The 25,140-nt window shown below is 45.5% G+C and overlaps 1 protein-coding gene across 1 annotated transcript; it reads right to left on the bottom strand.

The window, feature by feature from the left end:
* Positions 1-1,315: 1,315 nt before the first annotated feature.
* LOC143955722 (uncharacterized) lies at positions 1,316-19,457 on the bottom strand. Its single transcript, XM_077465838.1, has 6 exons — positions 19,295-19,457; positions 12,402-12,546; positions 12,128-12,225; positions 11,872-12,010; positions 8,888-9,478; positions 1,316-6,422 (listed from the first exon to the last, which is right to left on the bottom strand). The coding sequence occupies exons 1-6, from the start codon at positions 19,307-19,309 to the stop codon at positions 5,737-5,739; spliced, it is 1,674 nt and encodes a 557-aa protein (XP_077321964.1). The 5' UTR covers positions 19,310-19,457; the 3' UTR covers positions 1,316-5,736.
* Between the last annotated feature and the right edge of the window lie 5,683 nt (positions 19,458-25,140).

The following is a 25,140-nucleotide window of genomic DNA, read 5'->3' on the forward strand; positions in this document are numbered from 1 at the left end:
GGGCATACACACACATATATATATATATATATATAAAACATTATATATTATCATGACATCAGGGTCCCCAGAGAGTCTCCCCTTACATCAGGGTCCCCAGAGAGCCTCCCCTTACATCAGGCTCCCCAGAGAGCCTCCCCTTACATCAGGCTCCCCAGAGAGCCTCCCCTTACATCAGGCTCCCCAGAGAGCCTCCCCTTACATCAGGCTCCCCAGAGAGCATCCCCTTACATCAGGCTCCCCAGAGAGCCTCCCCTTACATCAGGGTCCCCAGAGAGCCTCCCCTTACATCAGGTTCCCCAGAGAGCCTCCCCTTACATCAGGGTCCCCAGAGAGCCTCCCCTTACATCAGGGTCCCCAGAGAGCCTCCCCCAGAGAGCATCCCCTTATATCAGGCTCCCCAGAGAGCCTCCCCTTACATCAGGCTCCCCAGAGAGCCTCCCCTTACATCAGGCTCCCCAGAGAGCCTCCCCTTACATCAGGGTCCCCAGAGAGCCTCCCCTTACATCAGGGTCCCCAGAGAGCCTCCCCTTACATCAGGGTCCCCAGAGAGCCTCCCCTTACATCAGGGTCCCCAGAGAGCCTCCCCTTACATCAGGGTCCCCAGAGAGCCTCCCCTTACATCAGGGTCCCCAGAGAGCCTCCCCTTACATCAGGGTCCCAGAGAGCCTCCCCTTACATCAGGGCACCCAGAAAGCCTCCCCTTACATCAGGGTCCCCAGAGAGTCTCCCCGTACATCAGGGTCCCCAGAGAGCCTCCCCTTACATCAGGGTCCCCAGAGAGTGGGCAGGCAGTGAGAGATGATGTCAGCTCTCTGCTGCCCATGGCTGCACAGTGAGAGCGGAACAGCAGTAATGCAGGGTGGGCAGTGAGAGATGTCACCTTTCTGCTCTCTCGCCCGCCCGGCTCTCCCATGCTGCCCGCCGCACTCACGGCCCAGCTGCAGAGAGGCCATAGCCATCTCTGAGAGACTCTGGGCCCCAGATTCGGGGCTGTAGCCCCAAAAGCCACCCCCTAGTGACACCACTGACTGTAGGTCACGTGTGGAACTGGACCTTCTGCACTCTCCATCTTACCAATAAAACACCCATGGAGGACTCTCTATGAACTGAACACTTTCCAATCACCCGATTTTCTAACAATTCTGGTCAACTGACCGTCACTTTTAGAGCCGGGCCCTCGGATCCCTCCTGTATTGTAATTGTATTGTCTTCCCTGATGTTCTAAAACTCTGCGCAAACTGTTGGCGCTATATAAATCCTGTATAATAATATTAAAAATAATAAAAAGGAAAACAAGACTCAGAACAGAATATTCTCAAGAGTAAAGCTTTACTGTTTATTTTAGAATATCGGAATAACTGATTAACAATAAAACGAAGAATTTATTTTCAATCAAATCTTGTATAACTGAAATAAAAAGATGCATCAAATTTATTATACATTGGCTGGACCAATGAAAACCCAGCTCTTTCAGGCATGCAAAATGTACAGTAGCTGATAGCAACTTATAGAAAAAAAGTTCATTGCTAAAAGACAAATCCTGGTTGGACTGGATCAGTGGTCTCCAAACTGCGGCCCTAGGGCCTGATGTGGCCCTTTGCTTGCCTTTCTCCAGCACTTGGGCATTATTACTCCATTACTGATACGAAAAAACTTATGCCAACTGACACCAATAATGGGGCACAATTTTTGCCAATGACACCACTAATCCTTCCCCTAATACCAAATGCGGCAATGTCTACTCCCACTGGTGGCGGGACCAATACCAATGATGGGGCACTATTCCTCCCACTAATACCAAAGATGGGTCACTTTTCCTCCCAACGATGAGGCACTATTTCTCCCACTGATACCAATGATGGGGCATTAGTCCTTCTACTGATACCAACGATGGGGCACTCTTCCTCCCACTGATACCAATGATGGGGCACTATTCCTCCAACCTATACAAATTATGGGCCTCTATTCCTCCAACTAATACCAATGATGGGCCCCCATTCCTCCAAATGATAATGATGGGGCACTATTCCTCCCACTGATACCAACGATGGGGCACTCTTCCTCCCACTGATACCAATGATGGGGCACTATTCCTCCAACCTATACAAATGATGGGCCTCTATTCCTCCAACTAATACCAATGATGGGCCACCATTCCTCCAAATGATAATGATGGGGCACTATTCCTCCCTCTAATACTAATGATGGGGCACTATTCCTCCCACTGATACCAATGATGGGGCACTATTCCTCCAACTGATTCCAATGATGGGTCACTAGTCCTCCCAACTGATACCAACGATGGGCCTCTATTCCTCCAACTAATACCAATGATGAGCCAATATTCCTCCTACCAATACCAATGATGGGCCACTATTCCTCCAACCAGTACCAATGATGGGCCACTATTCCTCCCAACTGATACCAACGATGGGCCTCTATTCCTCCAACTAATACCAATGATGGGCCACTATTCCTCCGAACTGATACCAATGATGGGCCACTATTCCTCCAACCAATACCAATGATGGGCCACTATTCCTCCCAACTGATACCAACGATGGGCCTCTATTCCTCCAACTAATACCAATGATGGGCCACTATTCCTCCAAACTGATATCAATGATGGGCCACTATTCCTCCGAACTGATACCAATGATGGGCCACTATTCCTCCAACCGATACCAATGATGGGCCACTATTCCTCCGAACTGATACCAATGATGGGCCACTATTCCTCCAACCAATACCAATGATGGGCCACCATTCCTCCAACCAATACCAATGATGGGCCACCATTCCTCCAACCAATACCAATGATGGGCCACCATTCCTCCAACCAATACCAATGATGGGCCACCATTCCTCCAACCAATACCAATGATGGCCCATCATTGATATCAGTTGGGAGGAATAGTGGCTCATCATTGGTATTGGTAGGAGGAATATTGGCCCATGATTGGTATCAGTTCGGAGGGATAGTGGCCCACTATTCCTCCAACCAATACCAATGATGGACCACTATCCCTCCAAACTGATACCAATGATGGGCCAATATTCCTCCTACCAATACCAATGATGAGCCACTATTCCTCCCAACTGATACTGATGCCCGTCTGTGTCCTGTTGGGGGCCGGGCGGCGGGCGAGCTATCCAGCACAACCTGCACTGAAACCTTCCCACCACCAGAGGACGCCGTTTCTCTTTCTCCAAGCACTACTACTAACCTTCCTCTCTGTGGTAACCCTACCTACAGAGAGGAAGGGGGAGGAGAAGAAGAGGAGGAGAGATGGGTTGGTCCGGAGGTTACAGGCTGCACACGCCCAAACCCTCTTTGGGTTCAGGTCAGCTAATCTTCAAAGGACTGGAAAAACATCCTTTGTACTGCAATTAATTGAAAGGAAAATTGTGTTGGATTCCACATCTGTGTGTAATTGAAGAGTTACGCTGCCTGTGGATGATGCCAAGTCAGCGGATGACCACATCAGCGTCTTATTAAAGAGTTATGCTGCCTGTGGATGGTGCCAAGTCAGCAGGTGACCATACTGTCCAGGCAGACTGGGCCTAAGGAGGTACAGTGCACCCAGAATGTATTCACAGTTACAGCCTTATTCCAAAATGGATTAAAGTCATTATTTTCCTCGAAATTCTACAAACAATACCCCATCATGACAACGTGGAGGAAGTTTGTTTGAAATCTTTGCAAATTTATTTAAAAATTAAAAAAAAATCCCATGTACATAAGTATCACAGCCTTTGCCATGACACTCATAACTGAGCTCAGGTGTATCCTGTTTCCACTGATCATCCTTGAGATGTTTCTACAATGTGATTGGAGGCCACCTGTGATAAATTCAGCGGATTGGACATGATTTGGAAAGGCACACCCCACAGTTAACAGTGCATGTCAGAGCACAAACCAAGCCACGAAGTCCAAGGGATTGTCTGTAGACCTCCGAGACAGGATTGTATGGAGGTACAGAAAAATGTCTACAGCTTTGAGGGTCCCAATGAGCACAGCGGCCTCCATCATCCGGAAATGGAAGAAGTTTTGAACCACCAGGACTCTTCCTAGAGTAGGTTGCCCGGCCAAAACTGAGCGATCGGGGGAGAAGGGCCTTAGTCGGGGAGGTGGCCAAGAACTCGATAGTCACTCTGACAGAGCTCCAGTGTTTCTCTGTGGAGAGAGGAGAACCTTCCAGAAGAACAACCATCTCTGCAGCACTCCACCAATCAGGCCTGTATGGTAGAGTGGCCAGACGGAAGCCACTGCTCAGTAAAAGACATCACAGCTCGTCTGGAGTTTGCCAAAAGGCACCTGAAGGATTCTCAGACTATGAGAAACAAAATTCTCTGGACTGATAAAACAAAAATTGAACTTTTTGGCCTGAATGGCAAGCGTCATGTCTGGAGGAAACCAGGCACCGCTTATCACCTGGCCAATACCATCCCTACAGTGAAGCATGGTGGTGGCAGCATCATGCTGTGGGGGTGTTTTTCAGAGGCAGGAACTGGGAGACTAGTCAGGATCGAGGGAAAGATGAATGCAGCAAAGTACAGAGACATCCTTGATGAAAACCTTCTCCAGAGCGCTCTGGACCTCAGACTGGGGCGAAGGTTCATCTTCCAACAGGAAAACGACCCTAAGCACACAGCCAAGATAACAAAGGAGTAGCTTCAATGTCCTTGAGTGGCCCAGCCAGAGCCCGGACTTGAACCCAACTGAACATCTCTGGAGAGATCTGAACATGGCTGTGCACCAACTCTCCCCATCCAACCTGATGGAGCTTGAGAGGTCCTACAAAGAAGAATGTGAGGAACTGGCCAAAAATATGTGCCAAGCTTGTAGAATCATACTCCAAAAGACTTGAGGCTGTAATTGGTGCCAAAGGGGCTTCAAAGTATTGAGCAAAGGCCGAGATACTTGTGTACATGGGAGGAGCCTGTGGTACTTGTGTACATGGGAGGAGCCTGTGATACTTGTGTACATGGGAGGAGCCTGTGGTACTTGTGTACATGGGAGGAGCCTGTGGTACTTGTGTACATGGGAGGAGCCTGTGGTACTTGTGTACATGGGAGGAGCCTGTGGTACTTGTGTACATGGGAGGAGCCTGTGGTACTTGTGTACATGGGAGGAGCCTGTGGTACTTGTGTACATGGGAGGAGCCTGTGGTACTTGTGTACATGGGAGGAGCCTGTGGTACTTGTGTACATGGGAGGAGCCTGTGGTACTTGTGTACATGGGAGGAGCCTGTGGTACTTGTGTACATGGGAGGAGCCTGTGGTACTTGTGTACATGGGAGGAGCCTGTGGTACTTGTGTACATGGGAGGAGCCTGTGGTACTTGTGTACATGGGAGGAGCCTGTGGTACTTGTGTACATGGGAGGAGCCTGTGGTACTTGTGTACATGGGAGGAGCCTGTGATACTTGTGTACATGGGATTGTTTTGTTTTTTATTTTTAATAAATTTGCAAAGATTTCAAACAAACTTCCTGCACGTTGCCTTTATGGGGGATTGTTTATAGAATTTTGAGGAAAATAATGAATTTAATCCATTTTGGAATAAGGCTAACATAAGAAAATGTGGAAAAAGTGAAGCGCTGTGAATACGTTCTGGATGCACCGTATATCATTGCATAAAGTTGCTTTTGGACACTCTGTACATCAATGAGGCTTCTCACCTCTATGAAGTAAGTAACTCTTGTTTCGTAGGGGAAAAGTTTCCCACGCTCTTAACTTGAATAAGGTTTGTGAGTTCTCTGGTGTGCAAGAAGGCCGTCCCTCTGACTGAAACATTTCCCGCACTCTGAACACTTGTAGGGACGCTCCCCCGTGTGAACTTTCTGATGTTTTTGAAGTTCTTCTATTCGATTGAAACTTTTCCCGCACTCCGAACTCGATGAAGGACGCTCGCCTGTGTGAACCCTCAGATGAATAAGCAAGTCGTTTTTCTGTTTGAAGCTTTTCCCGCACTCTGAACACGAATAAGAAGGCTCGCCCATGTGAAATCTCAGGTGTGTAAGAAGCTGCGCCTCCTTAGCGAAACACAATCCGCACTTTGAACACGGATAAGAACGCTGATCTGTGTGAGTTTTCTGATGATTAAGGCGGTCTCTGTTTTTGGAAAAAGATTTCCCGCACACTGAACATGACAATGAACTCTCTCCTGTGCGAAGCGAAGACTTCTTCTTGGGATTGGATGTATCTGAAGATCCCTCCATACTGTGAGATACTGGGTGTGTCTCTAGAGTTACAGTATGTGATACATCAGAGGATTCCGGAGGATTGGAGGGATCCGTTGATCTCTGTGCGTTTTGAATAATTACGTTTGCCCCTGGTTGTGCGTTATTATAATTTGCATTACGTCCTGGAGGTAAAATAGAATGTTCCTCAGAAATATTCTTGGCATAGTTTCCACCTGTTGGAGAATAATTGTGAAATGCATATTATATGTGTTCTTCATGTTGCACATTCAGAAATCATATTCGTTGATCTAGGACGAAACATATTTGCGGAGCTCTGCCATGGAACCGAGTGGAATCATAACATAAAAATATAATGTAGTGCTAATCCCACAGGAATACTGTCCAGGTCTCCGCAATCTTTGCCCCGCAGCCAGGCACGCAACAGGCTCATTCACATAATTCTTCAATGACCAGTCTGGGGGTATGGCGTTTTTGTTGTTTTTATTTTTGGAGAAGTTGGATGGGCTTGAGGGATTTGAGTGGGATACTCCAAAAATAAGAACTATTTACAACTTGGAGGACCATGTGTTCGTTCTGGAAAAGCTGTGATGATGTCTGTGCTTGCAACAAACAGTGGACTTTAGCTTTGAAGTAGTAATTAAATGGAAACTCCTTTCTTTAGAGCGGTGGTCTCCAAACTGCGGCCCATGGGCCAAATGTGGCCCTGTGCTAACCTTTATCTGGCCGTCTGGGTGCTATTCTTCCCACTAACACCAACAATGGGGTACCATTCCTTTCCATTGACACCAACATTGGGAAACCGTTCTTCTCACTGACACCAACAATGGGGTATTTTTCCTTTCACCGATACCAATGATGGGGCACCAGCAACGGGGCACCATTCGTCCAACCAATACCAATGATGGGCCACCATTCCTCCAACCAATACCAATGATGGGCCACCATTCCTCCAACCAATACCAATGATGGGCCACCATTCCTCCAACCAATACCAATGATGGGCCACCATTCCTCCAACCAAAACCAAGGATGGGCCACCATTCCTCCAACCAATACCAAGGATGGGCCACCATTCCTCCAACCAATACCAAGGATGGGCCACCATTCCTCCAACCAATACCAAGGATGGGCCACCATTCCTCCAACCAATACCAAGGATGGGCCACCATTCCTCCAACCAATACCAATGATGGGCCACCATTCCTCCAACCAATACCAATGATGGGCCACCATTCCTCCAACCAATACCAATGATGGGCCACCATTCCGCCAACCAATACCGATGATGGGCCATCATTACTCCAACCAATACCAATGATGGACCACTATTCCTCCAACTAATACCAATGATGGGCCACTATTCCTCCAACTAATACCAATGATGGGCCACTATTCCTCCAACTAATACCAATGATGGACCACTATTCCTCCAACCAATATCACTGATGGGCCACAATTTCTCCAACCAATACCAATGATGGGCCACTATTTCTCCAACCAATACCAATGATGGGCCACTATTTTTCCAATACCAATGATGGGCCACTATTCTGCCTACTAATACCAATGATGGACCACTATTCCTCCAACCGACACCAATGATAGGCCACTATTCCTCCAACTGATACCAATGATAGGTCTCTATTCCTCCAACCAATATCAATGATGGGTCAGTATTTTTCCAAATAATACCAATAATGGGTCACTATTCATCCAACCAATATCAATGATGGGCCACTATTCCACCAACTAATACCAACGATGGACCACCATTCCTCCAATACCAATGATGGGCTACTATTCCGCCAACTAATACCAACGATGGGCTACTATTCCGCCAACTAATACCAATTATAGGCCAATATTCTTCCAACCAATACCAATGATCGGGCACTATTCCTCCAACTAATACCAATGGTCGGGCACTATTCCCAACAATGACAATAATGGGCCTCTATTCCTCCAATACCAATGACAAGCCACTATTCCTCCGAACTGATACCAATGATAGCCTCTATTCCTCCAACTGATACCAATGATGGGCCACTATTCCTCCTTCTTGACTACAGACTCTATGTAGTTTTTATACTCCCCACTGGCCACTCTGCCCCCCCCCCCTTAAAGTCTGAAGTACATTAAACCAGCCCTTAGTTTTGCAAGTCAGCAGGTGACCAAGTCTATGTCTTATTAAATCCCAAAATATTTTTTATCTGAACAAAACATTTCCCGCACCCTGAACATGAACAAGGACGCTACTTTGTGTGAGTTCTCTGGTGTTTAAGAAGACTTCTTTTATTGGTGAAGCATTTCTCGCACTCCGAACATGAATAGGGACGCTCGCCCGTGTGCGTTCTCTGGTGTCTGAGAAGGTTTGATTGCTGAGTGAAACACTTCCCGCACTCTGGGCAGGAATAAGGATGCTCACCCGTGTGAATTCTCTGGTGTATATTTAAGTGTTGTTTCATAGAGAAACATTTCCCGCAATCTGCGCACGAAAAAGGACGCACACCCGTGTGGATTCTCTGGTGGGTGAGTAAAATTTGTTTGAGAATGAAACGTTTCCCGCACTCTGAACATGAATAAGGTTTGTCCCCAGTGTGAATTCTCTGGTGCACAAGGAGGCCTTCCCTCTGACTGAAACATTTCCCGCACTCTGAACACTTATAGGGACGCTCACCTGTGTGAACTTTCTGATGTTTTTGAAGTTCTTCTATCCGACTGAAACTTTTGCCGCACTCCGAACACGAATAAGGACGCTCGCCTGTGTGAATCCTCAGATGAATAAGGAAGTTATTTTTCTGACTGAAGCTTTTCCCGCACTCTGAACATAAATAGGGAGGCTTGCCCATGTGAAATTTCTGGTGTGTAAGAAGGTGCGCCTCCTTAGCGAAACACAATCCGCACTTTGAACATGGATAAGAACGCTCTTCTGCGTGAGTTTTCTGATGATTAAGACGGTCTTTGTTTTTGGAAAAAGATTTCCCGCACACGGAACATGACAACGAACTCTCTCCTGTGTGAAGGGAAGGCTTTTTGGAATCAGATGGATCTGCTGATCTCTCCATACCGCGAGATCGTAGGGGAGTCTCTGGAGTTACAGCATGCGATACATCGGATGATTTCTGAGGATTGGAGGGATCCGTTGAGCTCTGTGTGTTTTGAATAATGAAATTTACTCCGGGAAAGTGTTGCGCGTTACTATCATTTGTATTACGTCCCGGAGATAAAGTAGGATGAGCCTCAGAAATATTCCTGGCATAGTGTCCACCTGTTGGAAAATAATTTTGAAAAACATATTATTAGTGTTCTTCTTGCTTTACATTCAGAAATCATAGGCGTCGATCAAGGACGAAACATTTTTGCGGAGCTATGCCATAGAACTGGGTGGAATCATAACAAACGAATACAAATACAAGGCGTATAAAGAATAGAACACAACCAAACCATAAAAGGAACCATTCTTTTTTGGTGAAGAACAGAGATGGACCTCCCTCTACCTCATTTCTTGGAAACTTGTCTATTGAGATGGACCTTTCATATGTGGTGTGGAGCAGTGATGGTCAACCTACTAGGTATATGGGGCTTCTCTAGGTCCCCAAAAATCACCAAAGTGCTACATATAATTTATAGTGATTGTAGTAGATCCACGCGGACTGCAAGATCAGCTATGACTTGAGGTCAAATATACAGCGCCTTGAAAAAGTATTCATACCCCTTGAAATTTTCCACATTTGGTCATGTCACAACCAAAAACGTAAATGTATTTTATCAGGATTTTAATGAATAGACCAACACAAAGTGACACATAATTGTGAAGTGGAAGTAAAATTATAAATGGTTTTCAATTTTTTTTTACAAATAAATCTGTGAAAAGTGTGGGGGGGCATTTGTATGCAGCCCCCTTTACTCCAATACCCCTAACTAAAATTTAGTGGAACCAATTGCCTTCAGAAGACACCTAATTAGTAAATAGAGTCCACCTGTGTGTAATTTAATCTCCGTATAAATACAGCTGTTCTCCGAAGCCTTCAGAGGTTTGTTAGAGAACCTTAGTGATCAAACAGCATCATAAAGGCCAAGGAACACACCAGATAAAGTTGTGGAGAAGTATAAAGGAGGGTTAGGTTATACAAAACTATCCCAAGCTTTGACCATCTCACGGAGCTCTGTTCAATCCATCATCCGAAAATGGAAAGAGTGTGGCAAAACTGCAACCCTACCAAGACATGGCCGTCCACCTAAACTGACCAGGCCGGGCAAGGAGAGCATTCATCAGAGAAGAGCCAAGAGATCCATGGTAACTCTGGAGGAGCTGCAGAGATCCACAGCTCAGGGGGGAGAATCTGTCCACAGGACAACTATTAGTCGTCTCTCCACAAATCTGCCCTTTATGGAGGAGCGACAAGAAGAAAGACATTGGTCAAAGAAAAACCATAAGAAGTCCTGTTTGTAGTTTGTGAGAAGCCATGTGGAGGACACAGCAAACATGTGGAAGAAGGTGATCTGGTCAGATGAGACCAAAATTTAACTTTTTGGCCTAAAACGCTATTTGTGGCGGAAAACTAACACTGCACATCACCCTGAACACACCATCATGGTGGTGGCAGCATCATGTGGTGGGGATGGTTTTCTTCAGCAGGGACAGGGAAGCTGGTCAGAGTTGATGGGAAGATGAATGGAGCCAAATACAGGACAATCTTAGAAGAAAACCTGTTAGAGTCTGCAAAAGAATTGAGACCGGGGTGGAGGTTCACCTTCCAGCAGGACAACGACCCTCAACATCCAGACAGAGCTACAAAGGAATGGTTTACATCAAAGCATATTCATGTGTTAGAATGGCCCAGTTACAGTCCAGACCTAAATCCCATTGAGAATCTGTGGCAAGACTTTAAAATTGCTGTTCACAGACGCTCTCCATCCAATCTGACAGAGCTTGAGATATTGTGCAAAGAAGAAGAATGGGCAGAAATGTCCCTCTCTAGATGTGCAAAGCTGGTAGAGACATCCCCAAAAAAAGACTTACAGCTGTAATTGCAGAGAAAGGGGGTTCTACAAAGTATTGACTCCGGGGGGCGCCATACAAAATGTACCCCCCCCCCACACTTTTCACATATTTATTTGTAAAAAAAAAAAAAAAAAAATTAAAACCATTTATAATTTTCCTTCCACTTCACAATTATGTGCAGCCCCTCAATACTTTTAAAAAGTTGATAGATAGAAGGTGGCTAATCGGTGGACTCAAAAGTTTATGGCTACCAGTGGCGGCTGGTGCTTCATTTTTGGGGGGGTGCGGCAAACAAAGCACAAGACACCCCCTCCCGTTTGGTTGGTACGTCAGTGAAACCCAACATCCCCACTCCCCCAATGGTCCAACAGTCAAAATCTCCCCCAAAACCCCCTGGCTTCACCTCACGACCCGGTTCCCGATTGGCCTTGGAGGAGAATCAGGAAGAATGGCTGTGCCGATTCGTGGGTGTTGCACAGCTGGGAATTTTTTTTCCCTTTCTGGATTCCATCAAATGCTCGTGTCCAGTCGCCTGAAGGTAGCAACCTATAACTCAGTCTGCCTGTGTCCTGTACTGTACCAGCAAGAAACATTTTATACTTATAGAAAATACAGGAAAATGGGGGAAGTTTCTGTATTTGGTGTTTATTACTTACTTGTGTCTATATAAAGAGAAGAATCCTCCCGTTCAGTCTTCATTGTCATCTCCTCCTCCTCCATAGACTGCTGGCCTCCACTTACCAACCTCTCTTCTTCCTCTTTAATCTTGATATTGAGGTCTTTCAGTTCTTCACCCTGAAACCCCAAAGATGATGGAACACATTTGTAAAAAAGGAAAAAGAGAAGACACAGAGCTGTGTCACCTCATTGGTCAGAAGACATTTTTAGGTCTACAGCTAAACCCCCACCTACCTGATGATGGTGGGGGATGGTGTGACCTTCCTGTGTGGAATCCCGGGAATACAGAGGACGGGCACATCTCTCTGGTGGGTTCCCATTACTGGATCCATCTGTAGGAAACACACACACTGACTGAATACATTGTTTTAAGAATTTTTCTTGTTTTTCGTTGAGTGAACTAGATGGACATTTGTCTCTTTTTAACCCATGTAACTTTATAAATACACACTTTATATGACTAAAAGTAAAATGGCAACTGCTTCTGAATTTAGTGTTTATGACTTACTTGTGTCCTCATGTAGAGAAGGTTCCTCCCGTTTACTTTCCATAATCGTCTCCCCCTCCTCCATAGACTGCTGATCTCCACTCACCAACCTCTCTTCTTCTTCTTCCTCTTTAATCTCAATGTTGAGGTCTTTCAGTTCTTCCCCCTAAACCCCAAAGTTGATGGAACAGATTTGTAAAAAGTAGAAAGAAGTTACACTGAAGAATACACGATATTACCAAAAGTATTGAGACACCTGCCTTTACACGCACATGAAGTCTTCCCACAAGGTTGTCCAGAAAGTCTTAGCCCTTGTACACACGGTCGGAGAATCCGTCAGAATGTGTCCTATCCATGTTGTCGGATAATCCAACTGTGTGTGGTATGCATCGGACTGATTCTGTCGGAATATCCGTCGGACCCAATTTTCCAACTTGTTGGAAATATTTTCCGACCAACTGGTTCGATCGGACATACTCCGATCATGTGTAGAGGATTTTGATCGGACAAAGTGCCACGCATGCTCAGATCAAATTCCTACATCAAAGCTATTGGCTGCTAGCCTGAACGTAGTCCCATCGTAACGAAATAACATCATCACGTTCTGAACGATCGGATTTTTCAACAACTTAGTCTGACCGTGTGTATGCAACAGTTTCGGGCAAAATCCTACGGATTTGGTTGTCGAAATCTCCGACCGTGTGTACAGGGGCTTAGTATGCTGATGCCTTAAAGAGGAAGTAAACCCTGATGAGTTTACTTCCTCTTTCATTCCCTGCAAAGGCAAAGCATAATGCACTACAATGCATCGCATCGCATAGTAGTCCATTATGTGTCACTTACCTGACACAGGAGCCAGCGAAGTCACCGCTGTCCCCTGTAGTCCGCCGCATCCATCTTCTCAGTGGGGTCTCGCAGCTCCGCCGCTGTCATTCGGCGAAGCCGCAATGACGGCACTCCCGCACATGCGCACGGGAGCCGACACACGCGCGGCAGCTCCGTCGTTGAAAATGCCGTGCTCAGTGCGCCTGCGCCCTGCTGTCTACGGCGCATGCCTGTCTTCGGGCAAATATCTCCTAAACCGTGTAGGTTTAGGAGATATTTCTTGGACCTACAGGTAAGCCTTAATCTAGGCTTACCTGTAGGTCAAAGTGTGTTGTAAGGGTTTACAACCACTTTAAGAGTTTGGGGTGGAGGAACTCGACTGGCCTACACAGGGTCCTGACCTCAACCCGACAGAACACCTTTGGGATGAATTAGAGCGGGGATTGCGAGCCAGGCTTAGGGAAGAAAATCACCTGGCTTTTAGGAAAAAACTCAAGACCTTCCTCTTTTAGCAGATGATCAAAGCTCGCCACAGCGCCTAGAGGCGATTCAGTTCGCATTGTGCGCTATATAAGTATTTCATTCATTCATTCATTCAGGCCTTCTCATCCACATCAGAGCCTGACCTCACAAATGCTCTTCTGGAAGAATGGTCAAACATTCCCATAGACACTCCTAAACCTTGTGGACGGCCTTCCCAGAAGAGATGAAGCTGTTATAGCTGCAAAGGGCGGAGCCAACTCAATATTGAACCCTACAGACTAAGACTGGGATGTCATTAAAGTTCATGTGTGTGTAAAGGCAGGTGTTCCAATACTTTTGATAACATAGACTATATTGTCAAAAAGTATTGGGACGATTGCCCAACCTTTTGAAGAGCGAGGGCCACTTAAGGGACTTAGTAAACAGTCACGGGCCACAATGAGCAGATGACAGTTCTGCGTCCACTCTGCGTATGCAAAGCGGACACAGACACAGCCCACTCTACTCTATGGGCCCTCTCATCTGATCAAATGGAAGGGGACAGATCCACTTTTTTTTTTTTTTTTTTTTAGCAGATTGGATTGGAAGGAGCAGGTGTAAACGGACACAAGTCTGTTTACATCTGCTGCTCCATAGGAGGTGAATGGAGGGTCTGATTGGGTCAGACAGATCATGTTAAAGGTAGGGATGCACCGAATGGGTTTTTTGGTGCCGAAACCGAAAATGAAAAATACACTAGGCCGAAAACCGAAACCGATACCGAAACAGCACCGATACCGAAAATGACTGTTTTTAAAAAATATTTTTATACAGGAGGTGGTCAGAGACTGGGGACATGGTACAGGAGGTGGTCAGAGACTGGGGACATGGTACAGGAGGTGGTCAGAGACTGGGGACACGGTACAGGAGATGGTCAGAAATTGCACACATGATACAATTGATACAATGCAGCCAGTCAGTGTCCCCTGTTGCAGCCAGTGTGTCCCCTCAGAGCAGCCAGTGTGTCCCCTCAGAGCAGCCAGTGTGTCCCCTCAGAGCAGCCAGTGTGTCCCCTCAGAGCAGCCAGTGTGTCCCCTCAGAGCAGCTAACCTGTAAAGAGAAGAGAGAAGAGGAGAGTCGCCTCCGTCGCCTGTTTGATCACAGCAGGGGAACATCACAGCTTTCAGTTCAATAGCTGTGTGTTCCCGGCCGCGTGCCGTCACGTAAGCCCCTCCCCCTTGTCAGGGCACTTTGATAGACATATCATCCGTCCAATCCTACGGGTGATCTGTCTATCAAAGTGCCCGGACAAGGGGGAGGGGCTGTACGTGACGGCACACGGCCGGGAACACACAGCTATTGAAATAAAAGCTGTGATGTTCCCGCTCTGTGATCAAACAGGTGGTGGAGACGGCTCTCCTGCACTATTTGGAATGTTATAGCTTTTCATGATGGGCGCACCAGGGGTGGGGGGGCGGAGCCCCGCCCCCTACCCTGGCCCCGCCCCATTTTCGGCTCCATTATCGGCCGTTTTTCTCTTTCGGCAAATTGCCGAAAAGGGCATTTTCGGCCGATATGTTTCGGCGGCCGAAATTTCGGTGCATCCCTAGTTAAAGGGGCTACTTTTACACTGATGGTCTGCGGTCTACCCGTACCTGTGGCTTTCCTCCAGGTTAGCTGTACTTTGCTATAGAATTCTATCATATCCAAACCCACAGGTAAAACCAGAAGTCTATGGCTCAGTGCAGGTAAGCCGCAGATACACTGTGCTACACCTGTGGATCAGTTTAAAAGCAGCCCAGTAGCCACTGCAGAACAGATATGTCCATATATAAACTGTGATTTTAGTAATAAACTTGCTGTCCCAGGCAGAGTGCATTTGGTATCACTCTATCTATGACAGGAGCCGGTGCTATACAGTAAGCATTGGCTTATGCAGCTCGGGCTCCGCGACTGCTTGCTTCCTCTACTGCTGGCTTCATTCACAACACTAATGCTCTGGCATGGCGGGTAGGTAACCTGCAATCTGGGCTTGCCAACCTGTCATCCCAGAGCAGGAGGTCGCAGGCCATATCAGAGGGCTCCGCGGAGCCATACGTGGCCCCCCCGGTTGGGCATCCCTGGTGTAAAGGCAGGTGTCCCAATACTTTTGGTAATATAGCGTATCATCTCAGAGCTTAAAATACATATTTTTATCATCAATTTAGGGACACAGGAACAGTAGAAAGTAAAAACAACTGGTTTATGTAGCTGCCTGTTTCTCCGTTTGATTTTTTGCCTGAATTCTGACCTGAAACGTAGCCAAAAATGTAGAGGACCTTTTTTTTTTCCAGTGCGGACCGCCGCCGCCGCCCCGGAGCTCTGTAAACCCGGCTCCATTGCGAGCCGGTCACAGTCTACTGCTGCTATGCGAAATTGGATGCGGGGGAAACCCACATCCAGGTTGCATAAGTGTGAACCCAGCCTCAGTGTAGTATAAGACTTCGGATAGGTAAATATTAACATTTTTATAGTGGTCCATAAATCATGATGTCCAAAAGAGAGACAACTAAGACCCCTTTCACACTGGGGCGTTTTTCAGGCGTTTTTCAGATGCTTTAGCGTTAAAAAAAGCGCCTGTAAAGGGCTTGAAAGAAGCCTCATCTGCAGTCCCAATGTGAAAGCCCAAGTGCTTTAACCACTTCCCACCCGGCCAATGCACATATACGGCCGGGTGGGAGCCATCTACTCCTGATAGGACGTTCAGGAACGTCCATCAGAAGGAGCGGGATCGCGCGTGCCCGCGCAGCGGCGCGATCCCGATGCGCCCGTGTCACCCGGACACGCCGCATCTCAGATCGGCAGGAGGGCTCTGTGATTGGCCCTCCAATCACGGCCGTCATGTGATGTAAACAAACAGCCGGTTGCTAGGCAATCGGCTCTCCTCTCCTCACACAGAAGTCATCGCTGAGGAGAGGAGAGGAGAGCAGATTGCTGCAGCCGGCTGATGATCAGTGAGTATGAGCTGTTTTTTACAGCTTTTTACTCACTGATCACCAGTCTAGTGTACACAGTAAACACACCACACAGTAAACACACCACACAGTATAAACACAATGTCACCACACATGTCCCCAAAACATACATGTCCCCAAATAATAAAAACACATGTCCCTAATAATAAAAACATGTCCCCCACATATGTCCCACTAAAATCACATGTCCCAATGATTATCTGCACACATATGTACGTGATCACCTGCACACATATGTACATGATCATTTGCGTACATATGTCCGTGATCACACAAAGCAATTATTATACACTTAACTGAATTTTTTTTACCAAAAACATGTAGCAGAATACATTTTGGCTTAAATTTATGACAAAATTAGATTTTATTGGATTTCTTTTAAAATAGAAAAAAGAAAATATTGTTTTTTTTTCCAAATTTCCGCTTTTTTGCGCTTATATCGCAAAAAATAAAAACCGGAGTCGTGAATAAATACCACCAAAATAAAGCTCTATTTGTGCGAACAAAATGATAAAAATGTCATTTGGGTACAGTGTAGCATGACCGCGCAATTGTCACTGAAAGCGCTAGAGCGCTGAAAGCTGAAAATTGGGCTGGGAAGGAAGGGGGCAAAAGTGCCCTGTATTGAAGTGGTTAAGAGCCCTTTCACAATGTCAGCACCTGAAAAACGCTCGTAAAGCGTCGCTTAAACTAGCAGCACTTTACCAGCATTTTTCGGGGGTTATTGGGGTGCTTTTAACCCCTGCTAGTGGCCAAATAAAGGGTTAAAAGCGCCCACAAAACGCTGCTGCCAATAGCGCTTTTCAGGCGTTTTACAGGCGCTTCCCATTGATTTCAATGGGAAGGGGCGCTTTAGGAGCGTTGTATTCACCGCTCCAAAAGCGCTGCAAAGAAGCTGCTTGCAGGACTTTTTTTGACGCTCTGTCAGCGCAGTGCCTCGGTGTGAAAGGACTCGGGCTTTTACATTGGGATTGCAGTTGCGGCTTTTTTCAAGCGCTTTACAGGCGCTTTTTTAACACTAAAGCGCCTGAAAAACGCCCGAAAAACGCCCCAGTGTGAAAGGGGGGTCTAAGATAAGAGGAACTTAGACCCCTTTCACACCAGGGCGTTTTGCAGGCACTGTAGCTTTAGAAATGGCGCCTGCAATCCACCCTAAAAAAGCTGCACCATTGTTTGTAGTGTGAAAGCCCTGGGGGCTTTCACACTACAGCGGTGCACTGGCAGGACGTCAGGGAAAAGTCCTGCCAGCAGCTTCTTTGGAGCGGTGAAGAAGCGGTGTGTTTACCGCTCCTCCACCGCTGCTCCCCATTGAAATCAATGGGGCATCGCTGTAATACCGCCAGCAAAATGCAGCTATTGCGGCGTATTGCCGGCGGTTTTAACACTTTCTCTGCCGCTAGCGGGGGGTAAAAGCACCCCGAAATGCGCCACAAATCTAAAAATAGCGGCGTTTTGACCGCCCACGCTATGGGCGGTGTGGTGTGAAAGGGGTCTAACAGATTTGATTCCAAACAAGGAGCAGTCGGGATCTGAGCTTAATCTGTTGACTTTTTTGATCTTGTTCCTCTGTATATCCAACTCCGGAGAAACCAATGGTGTCATCACAGGGATGAGAGCTTGAGAACCCAGAGACAAACGGCTCTAGATTTAGGGCCAGTTCACACCACATGCAGTCCAGTGCGGGGTTTTTTTTCTGCATCAAAAACGCATGGAAAAGTAGGTTATATGGTTTTCAATGGCATAGTTCACACCAGTGCGGTCAGTTCCAGGAAAAAAAATAGAACATGCCGCATTATTTCTGCACTGGAACATTGTAAAACGCATCAAAAACGCACCGTAACTTGTCCATATTTAAGGTTAAGAAAAAAAATTGGGGGGGGAAAAAAGCACTGGACTGCATCAAAAACGTGCATGCAGAAAAGCACCTGGAACACGAATCCGTACTGCGTTTCTATGGAGTGACTCTATAAACCAGAGGCTCTGGATGGACAGTGGGATAAATGACTCTATATTTAGGATGTATCCGGTCTATAAACCAGAGGCTCTGGATGGACAGTGGGATAAATGACTCTATATTTAGGATGTATCCAGTCTATAAACCAGAGGCTCTGGATGGACAGTTGGATAAATGGTTCTATATTTAGGATGTATCCGGTCTATAAACCAGAGGCTCCGGATGGACAGTTGGATAAATGGTTCTATATTTAGGATGTATCCGGTCTATAAACCAGAGGCTCCGGATGGACAGTTGGATAAATGGTTCTATATTTAGGATGTATTCGGTCTATAAACCAGAGGCTCTGGATGGACAGTTGGATAAATGGTTCTATATTTAGGATGTATCCGGTCTATAAACCAGAGGCTCTGGATGGACAGTTGGATAAATGGTTCTATATTTAGGATGTATCCGGTCTATAAACCAGAGGTTCTGTATGGACAGTTGGATAAATGGTTCTATATTTAGGATATAACTGTGAACATATTATAATCCTCTATATACAGTATATGGGTATCATCATCTGCTGGAGATAAAAGACATCACAGTGACTATGGAGGAAGAGGACGGACATGACGGGAGTTACTGGGTGTAAATATAAAATAAGATTGAATTACCTCCTCTGCTGCCATTTCCAGTAACGTCTTCTCTCTTTAGCCTCTCGATTCACCTTTAACCCGGAACTTCCTGTCTGCAGCCAATATCATTTCCTGTTCACATCGAACTTCACTTCCTGTCTTTATCTGATATTACTTTCCATGACCTTGTATTGTATCTCCTCTTAGTGCCAGTATATGAGATGACTCCCTTGTGGACCGTATGCAAAAATCAGCCTTCATTTTCTAATACTTTAAAGTCTTCTCTTCTTAGACGATTTTAATGTTTTTTGGGTGTTTTTTTTTTTTTTTGCATATTTTATACCTGAGGTAAAACCACAACAATTGACATGAACTAAATAAAACAGTATTCTGTTATTATTATTATACAGGATTTATATGGCAGCACCAGTTTACTCAGTGCTTTACAACATTAGGGCAGACAGTAGAATTACAATACAATTAAATACAGGGGGGTCCGGCTCATTAGAGCTTACAATCTAGTGTTTTATATTTATTTAAAGAAATATATATATATATATATATATATATTTATATATATATATATATATATATATATATATATGAAACTAAAAAGATAAATAACTTAAATTGAAAAACAACAAGAAAAATCATTTGTAAAAAAAAAATAAAGTGCAAAAAAAAAGATGGAGTTTCGGTGAATTTGTGTAAAAAAAAAAAAGGGGGGGGGGGTATATAATATATGTTGTTTTTACAAATAATTTTATTGTTATTTTTCAATGTAAGTAATTTATCCTATAGTTGCATATATTTTTATAACTTTATAGTTTCATCGATTTTTTTATTTTATTTTACTACTAGGCAAAAAAAATTTATTTTTGTCTATTAATTTCAGAAAATTAAAAAGTTTTGCAGAGTATTACTCTAGAAATTACGCGAGGAATTCTACTTTTTTTTTTTTTTTTTAAGTATGTCTATGTTTTTTTATCTTTGTAAAGACAAAGGAATTGCCAAATAAACAGGTTCTAAATGTAAAAGTCACTCTCTCTCTCTTAGTCCGTAGGGTTCAGTATTGAGTTGGCTCCGCCCTTTGCAGCTATAACAGCTTCACCTCTTCTGGGAAGGCCGTCCACAAGGTTTAGGAGTGTCTATGGGAATGTTTGACCATTCTTCCAGAAGAGCATTTGTGAGGTCAGGCACTGATGTTGGATGTGAAGGCCTGGCTCGCAGTCTCCTCTCTAATTCATCCCAAAGGTGTTCTATCGGGTTGAGGTCAGGACTCTGCACAGGCCAGTCAAGTTCCTTCACCACTAAACTCGCTCATCCATGTCTTCATGGACCTTGCTTTGTGCACTGGTCCAAATCATTTGGTATGATTTGATCATATTGACGGAGCAATCCCCCGCTGAGCAAAGCGGAGCCCGTACACGGACACACCTGTGTGAAAGGGCACTTAACCACTTTGCGCCCGCTCTATAGCCAAAAGACGGCTACAGAGCGGACGCTAACTGCCGGGAGGGCATCCCTGGACATCCTCCCATTTATTTCCCCTCTGCGCGCTGCCGCGGGCGCGTATCGGGGAAGTTCTGTGTTGGCCGTGTCCCTCGGACACAGCCAATCACAGATTGTGCTAAATGGCCAATCACAGCAGCCATTTAGCACTCGATCGGCCTGTCCAATGAGAGATGATCTCATATGTAAACATATGAGATCATCTCTCATCGCCGGCTTCCCTCCTTACACAGAGACAGCATGTGAGGAGGGAGAGCTTCCGTGCTGCAGCTGCAGCGTCAGTGAGAGTGAGTACACACACACACAGAGTGAAACACACACAGTGAAACACACACACACACACACAGATGCCCACCTGTCCCCTGTGCCACCTATCAGTGCCATCTGTCCCAAGTGCAACCTGTCCCCAGTGCCACCTATCAGTGCCATCTGTCCCCAGTGCCACCTGTCAGTGCCATGTGTCCGCAGTGCCACCTATTAATGCCACCGGTCCCAGTGCCACCTGTCCCCAGTGCCACCTATCTGTGCCACCTGTCCCCAGTGCCACCCATTCCTAGTGCCACCTGTCCCTAGTGCCATGTATCCCCAGTGCCACCTGTCAGCGTCTTGTGTCATCAGTGCCACATATCAGTGCCACCTGTCAGTGTCACATGTCATCAGTGCCACGTATTGGTGCCATCTTTCATCAGTGTCAGGTGTCATCAGTGCCACGTATTAGTGCCATCTGTCATCAGTGCCACATCAGTGTCACGTGCCATCAGTGCCACATATCAGTGCCATCTGCCATCAGTGCCACGTGTCATTGTTCTGGTGCTCCAGGGCCTTCAAAAGTGTAATAGATAGTCAACAAGTTAGATGAGATGGTGCTCCCTGCATGTTGGGTCTCTCTAAGTCCAGGCTGTGAAAAAGCCCCACACATGTGGTATTGTAATACTCAGGAGGAGTAGCAGAATATATTTTGGGGAATTATTTGTGGTATACACATGCCACGCGAGAGAAATAACCTATTACAATGCCAATTTTGTGGGAAAAACAAAACAAAAAAATCTTCTTTTTGCAAAGAATTGTGGGAAAAAAATGACAACACCAAAAAGCTCACCATGCCTCTTACTAAATACCTTGGAATGTCTACTTTCCAAAAAGGGGTCATTTGGGGGGTATTTGTACTTTCCTGACTTGTTGGGGTCACAAGAAATGAGATAGGCCACCAGTACATCAGATGTGATCAATTTTGTATGATTTGCACCACAGCTTGTAGACTCTCTAACTTTCACAAAGACCAAATAATATCCACTAATTTGGGTTATTTTTACCAAAGACATGTAGCAGTATAAATTGTGGCCAAAATTTATGAAGAAAAATGTATCATTTGCATAATTTTGTCACAGAAACAAAGAAAAATGCGTTTTAAAAAAAAAATTGTCTTTTTTCATTTATAGCGCAAAAAATAAAAAACCCAGAGGTGATCAAATACCACCAAAAGAAAGCTCTATTTGTGGGAAAAAAAGGACAAAAAATTCATTTGGGTACAGTTTTGCATGACTGAGTAATTGTCATTCAAAGTGTGAGAGCACCAAAAGCTGAAAATTGGTCTGGGCAGGAAGGGTGTTTAAGTGCCCAGTAGGCAAGTGGTTAAGACATCAGCATACCAAGACATTTTGGACAATTTCATGCTCCCAACGTTGTGGGAACAGTTTGGGGGTGGCCCCTTCCTGTTCCAACATGACTGCCCACCAGTGCACAAAGCAATGTCCATAAAGACATGGATGAGCAAGTTTGGGGTAGGGGGACTTGACTGGCCTGTGCAGAGTCCTGACCTCAACCCAATAGAACACCTTTGGGATGAATTAGAGCGGAGATTGCGAGCCAGGCCTTCACATCCAACATCAGTGCCTGACCTCACAAATGCTCTTCTGGAAGAATGGTCAAACATTCCCATAGACCAGTGATGGTGAACGTTGGCCCCCCAGATGTTTTGGAACTACATTTCCCATGATGCTCAACTACACTGCAGAGTGCATGAGCATCATGGGAAATGTAGTTCCAAAATATCTGGGTTGCCAAGGTTCGCCATCACTGCCATAGACACTCTCCTAAACCTTGTAGACGGCCTTCCCAGAAGAGTTGAAGCTGTTATAGCTGCAAAGGGAGGGCCAACTCAATATTGAAACCTACAGATTAAGACTGGGATGCCATGTAAAGGCAAACGTCCCAATACTTTTGGTAATATAGTGTATATTAATGGTCAGTGGGAGAAGGACATTGTTGACCAGCCAGTGGAAAGACTGCCCCCCCCTTACACATGAAATGGAACAAATAACGAAGGCCAGAAAATAAACACAGACGGTGAAAACTGTCTTCTCGTACCTTGTAGTGGCCCCAAACATTGGTGGCCAATGGGAGGACCACCATGTCTATTAACGGTCAGTGGGAGAAGGCCACTTTTACATCGTTGACTAGTGAGATAACAGCCCTACCCACGTCTAAAAAGACAACAAGATCATTGGTTACTGGGAGTTATACCATTTTTCATTGCTCAAGGATACCCTAGTCACCTTTGGAAGAACCGTTTCATGGAATCTTGGTTGACAAACCCTGCTTTATACTCTTTTTCTTCTGAGATACTATTTCAGAAGTAAAAAATACTGTACATTCTGTACAACTACAGTGTCTCCATTTACTTATATAGGCTGCCTGTGTGAATGAAGCCATGTGATCACTTCCACATCTCAAGTAGCTTTGCCTTCGTGGGTCTTTATGCTGTATGGGGCTCCAATGGGACAGAAGGATTTTTGATTCCTTTAGTCCCTGCTCACCATAATTTCGATGGTTATACTTGATTCTAGGTATGGCATAAAAATAAAGATATCTTATAATTTGGAACGCAACCATTACGACTTAAAAAAAAAAAAATTGGGTCCAGGATGATAATCATCTAATTGGGAGAACAAAGATGCTCAAAGTAGCCCCCAAAGCCAAGAGAGGGATCCAATGTTGAAAGATCTTAGTGGAGTAAGATATACTCTTCACACCTCAATGACCCAGACTGCCAACCCCTCAGATAAAAGGCAACCTTCACCGATGTGAATATAAATCTTTTCAATCCATAATATTTTATCAATATCTTGTCAAATATTTCCACCCTCCAATTTTGGAGCCATTTCCACTTCATGGATAATGAATGCCATTTTTCCCAAAAAACATCAGGTGACACTTGTGTGGAACTGGACCTTCTGGACGCTAACTAATAAAACAGTAATGGATGACCATCGATTACATTCAACAAACGCCAATGGATGATCATTGATGAACAAAAATGGATGACCATCCATGATCACCAATGGAGGACCATCCATGAACGCCAAGGGATGACCTTCCATAAACGCCAAGGGATGACCATCCATGAACGACAATGGATGACCATCCATGAACGCCAAGGGATGACCTTCCATAAACACCAAGGGATGACCTTCCATAAACACCAAGGGATGACCTTCCATAAACACCAAGGGATGACCTTCCATAAACACCAAGGAATGACCTTCCATAAACGCCAAGGGATGACCTTCCATAAACGCCAAGGGATGACCTTCCATAAACGCCAAGGGATGACCTTCCATAAACGCCAAGGGATGACCTTCCATAAACGCCAAGGGATGACCTTCCATAAACGCCAAGGGATGACCTTCCATAAACGCCAAGGGATGACCATCCATGACCATTCATGAACGACAATGGATGACCATCCATGAACGCCAAGGGATGACCATCCATGAACGCCAAGGGATGACCATCCATGAACGCCAAGGGATGACCATCCATGAACGCCAAGGGATGACCATCCATGAACGCCAAGGGATGACCATCCATGAACGACAAGGGATGACCGTCCATGAACGACAAGGGATGACCGTCCATGAACGACAAGGGATGACCATCCATGAACGACAAGGGATGACCGTCCATGAACGACAAGGGATGACCGTCCATGAACGACAAGGGATGACCATCCATGAATGACAATGGATGACCATCCATGAACGCCAAGGAATGACCATCCATGAACGCCAATGGGATGACCATCCATGAACGCCAATGGGATGACCATCCATGAACGCCAATGGGATGACCATCCATGAACGCCATGGGATGACCATCCATGAACGCCAATGGATGACCATCCATGAACGCCAATGGATGATCATCCATAAACGTCAATGGATGACCATCCATGAACGACAAGGGATGAACATCGATGAACACCAATGGATGACCATCTATGAACTGAGCACATTTCCATCACCAATTATCTATAAATTATTGGCATTTGTAAAAAAAAAAAAAAAAAAAAAAAAAAAGGACTCCGAACAGCA

This window comes from Lithobates pipiens, unplaced genomic scaffold, assembly GCF_037356315.1.
Source record: "Lithobates pipiens isolate NorthernLeopardFrog02 unplaced genomic scaffold, aLitPip1_a1.2 Scaffold_35, whole genome shotgun sequence".
Taxonomy (NCBI): domain Eukaryota; kingdom Metazoa; phylum Chordata; class Amphibia; order Anura; family Ranidae; genus Lithobates; species Lithobates pipiens.

Excerpts from the sequence above, each read along its gene's own strand:
- LOC143955722 (XM_077465838.1), bottom strand. Across the intron at positions 12,011-12,127 it reads CCATCCCCCACCATCATCAG|GGTGAAGAACTGAAAGACCT; the intron begins GTAGGTGGGGGT and ends TTGGGGTTTCAG. Across the intron at positions 6,423-8,887 it reads ACATCAGAAAGTTCACACAG|GTGGAAACTATGCCAAGAAT; the intron begins GTGAGCGTCCCT and ends ATTCTCCAACAG.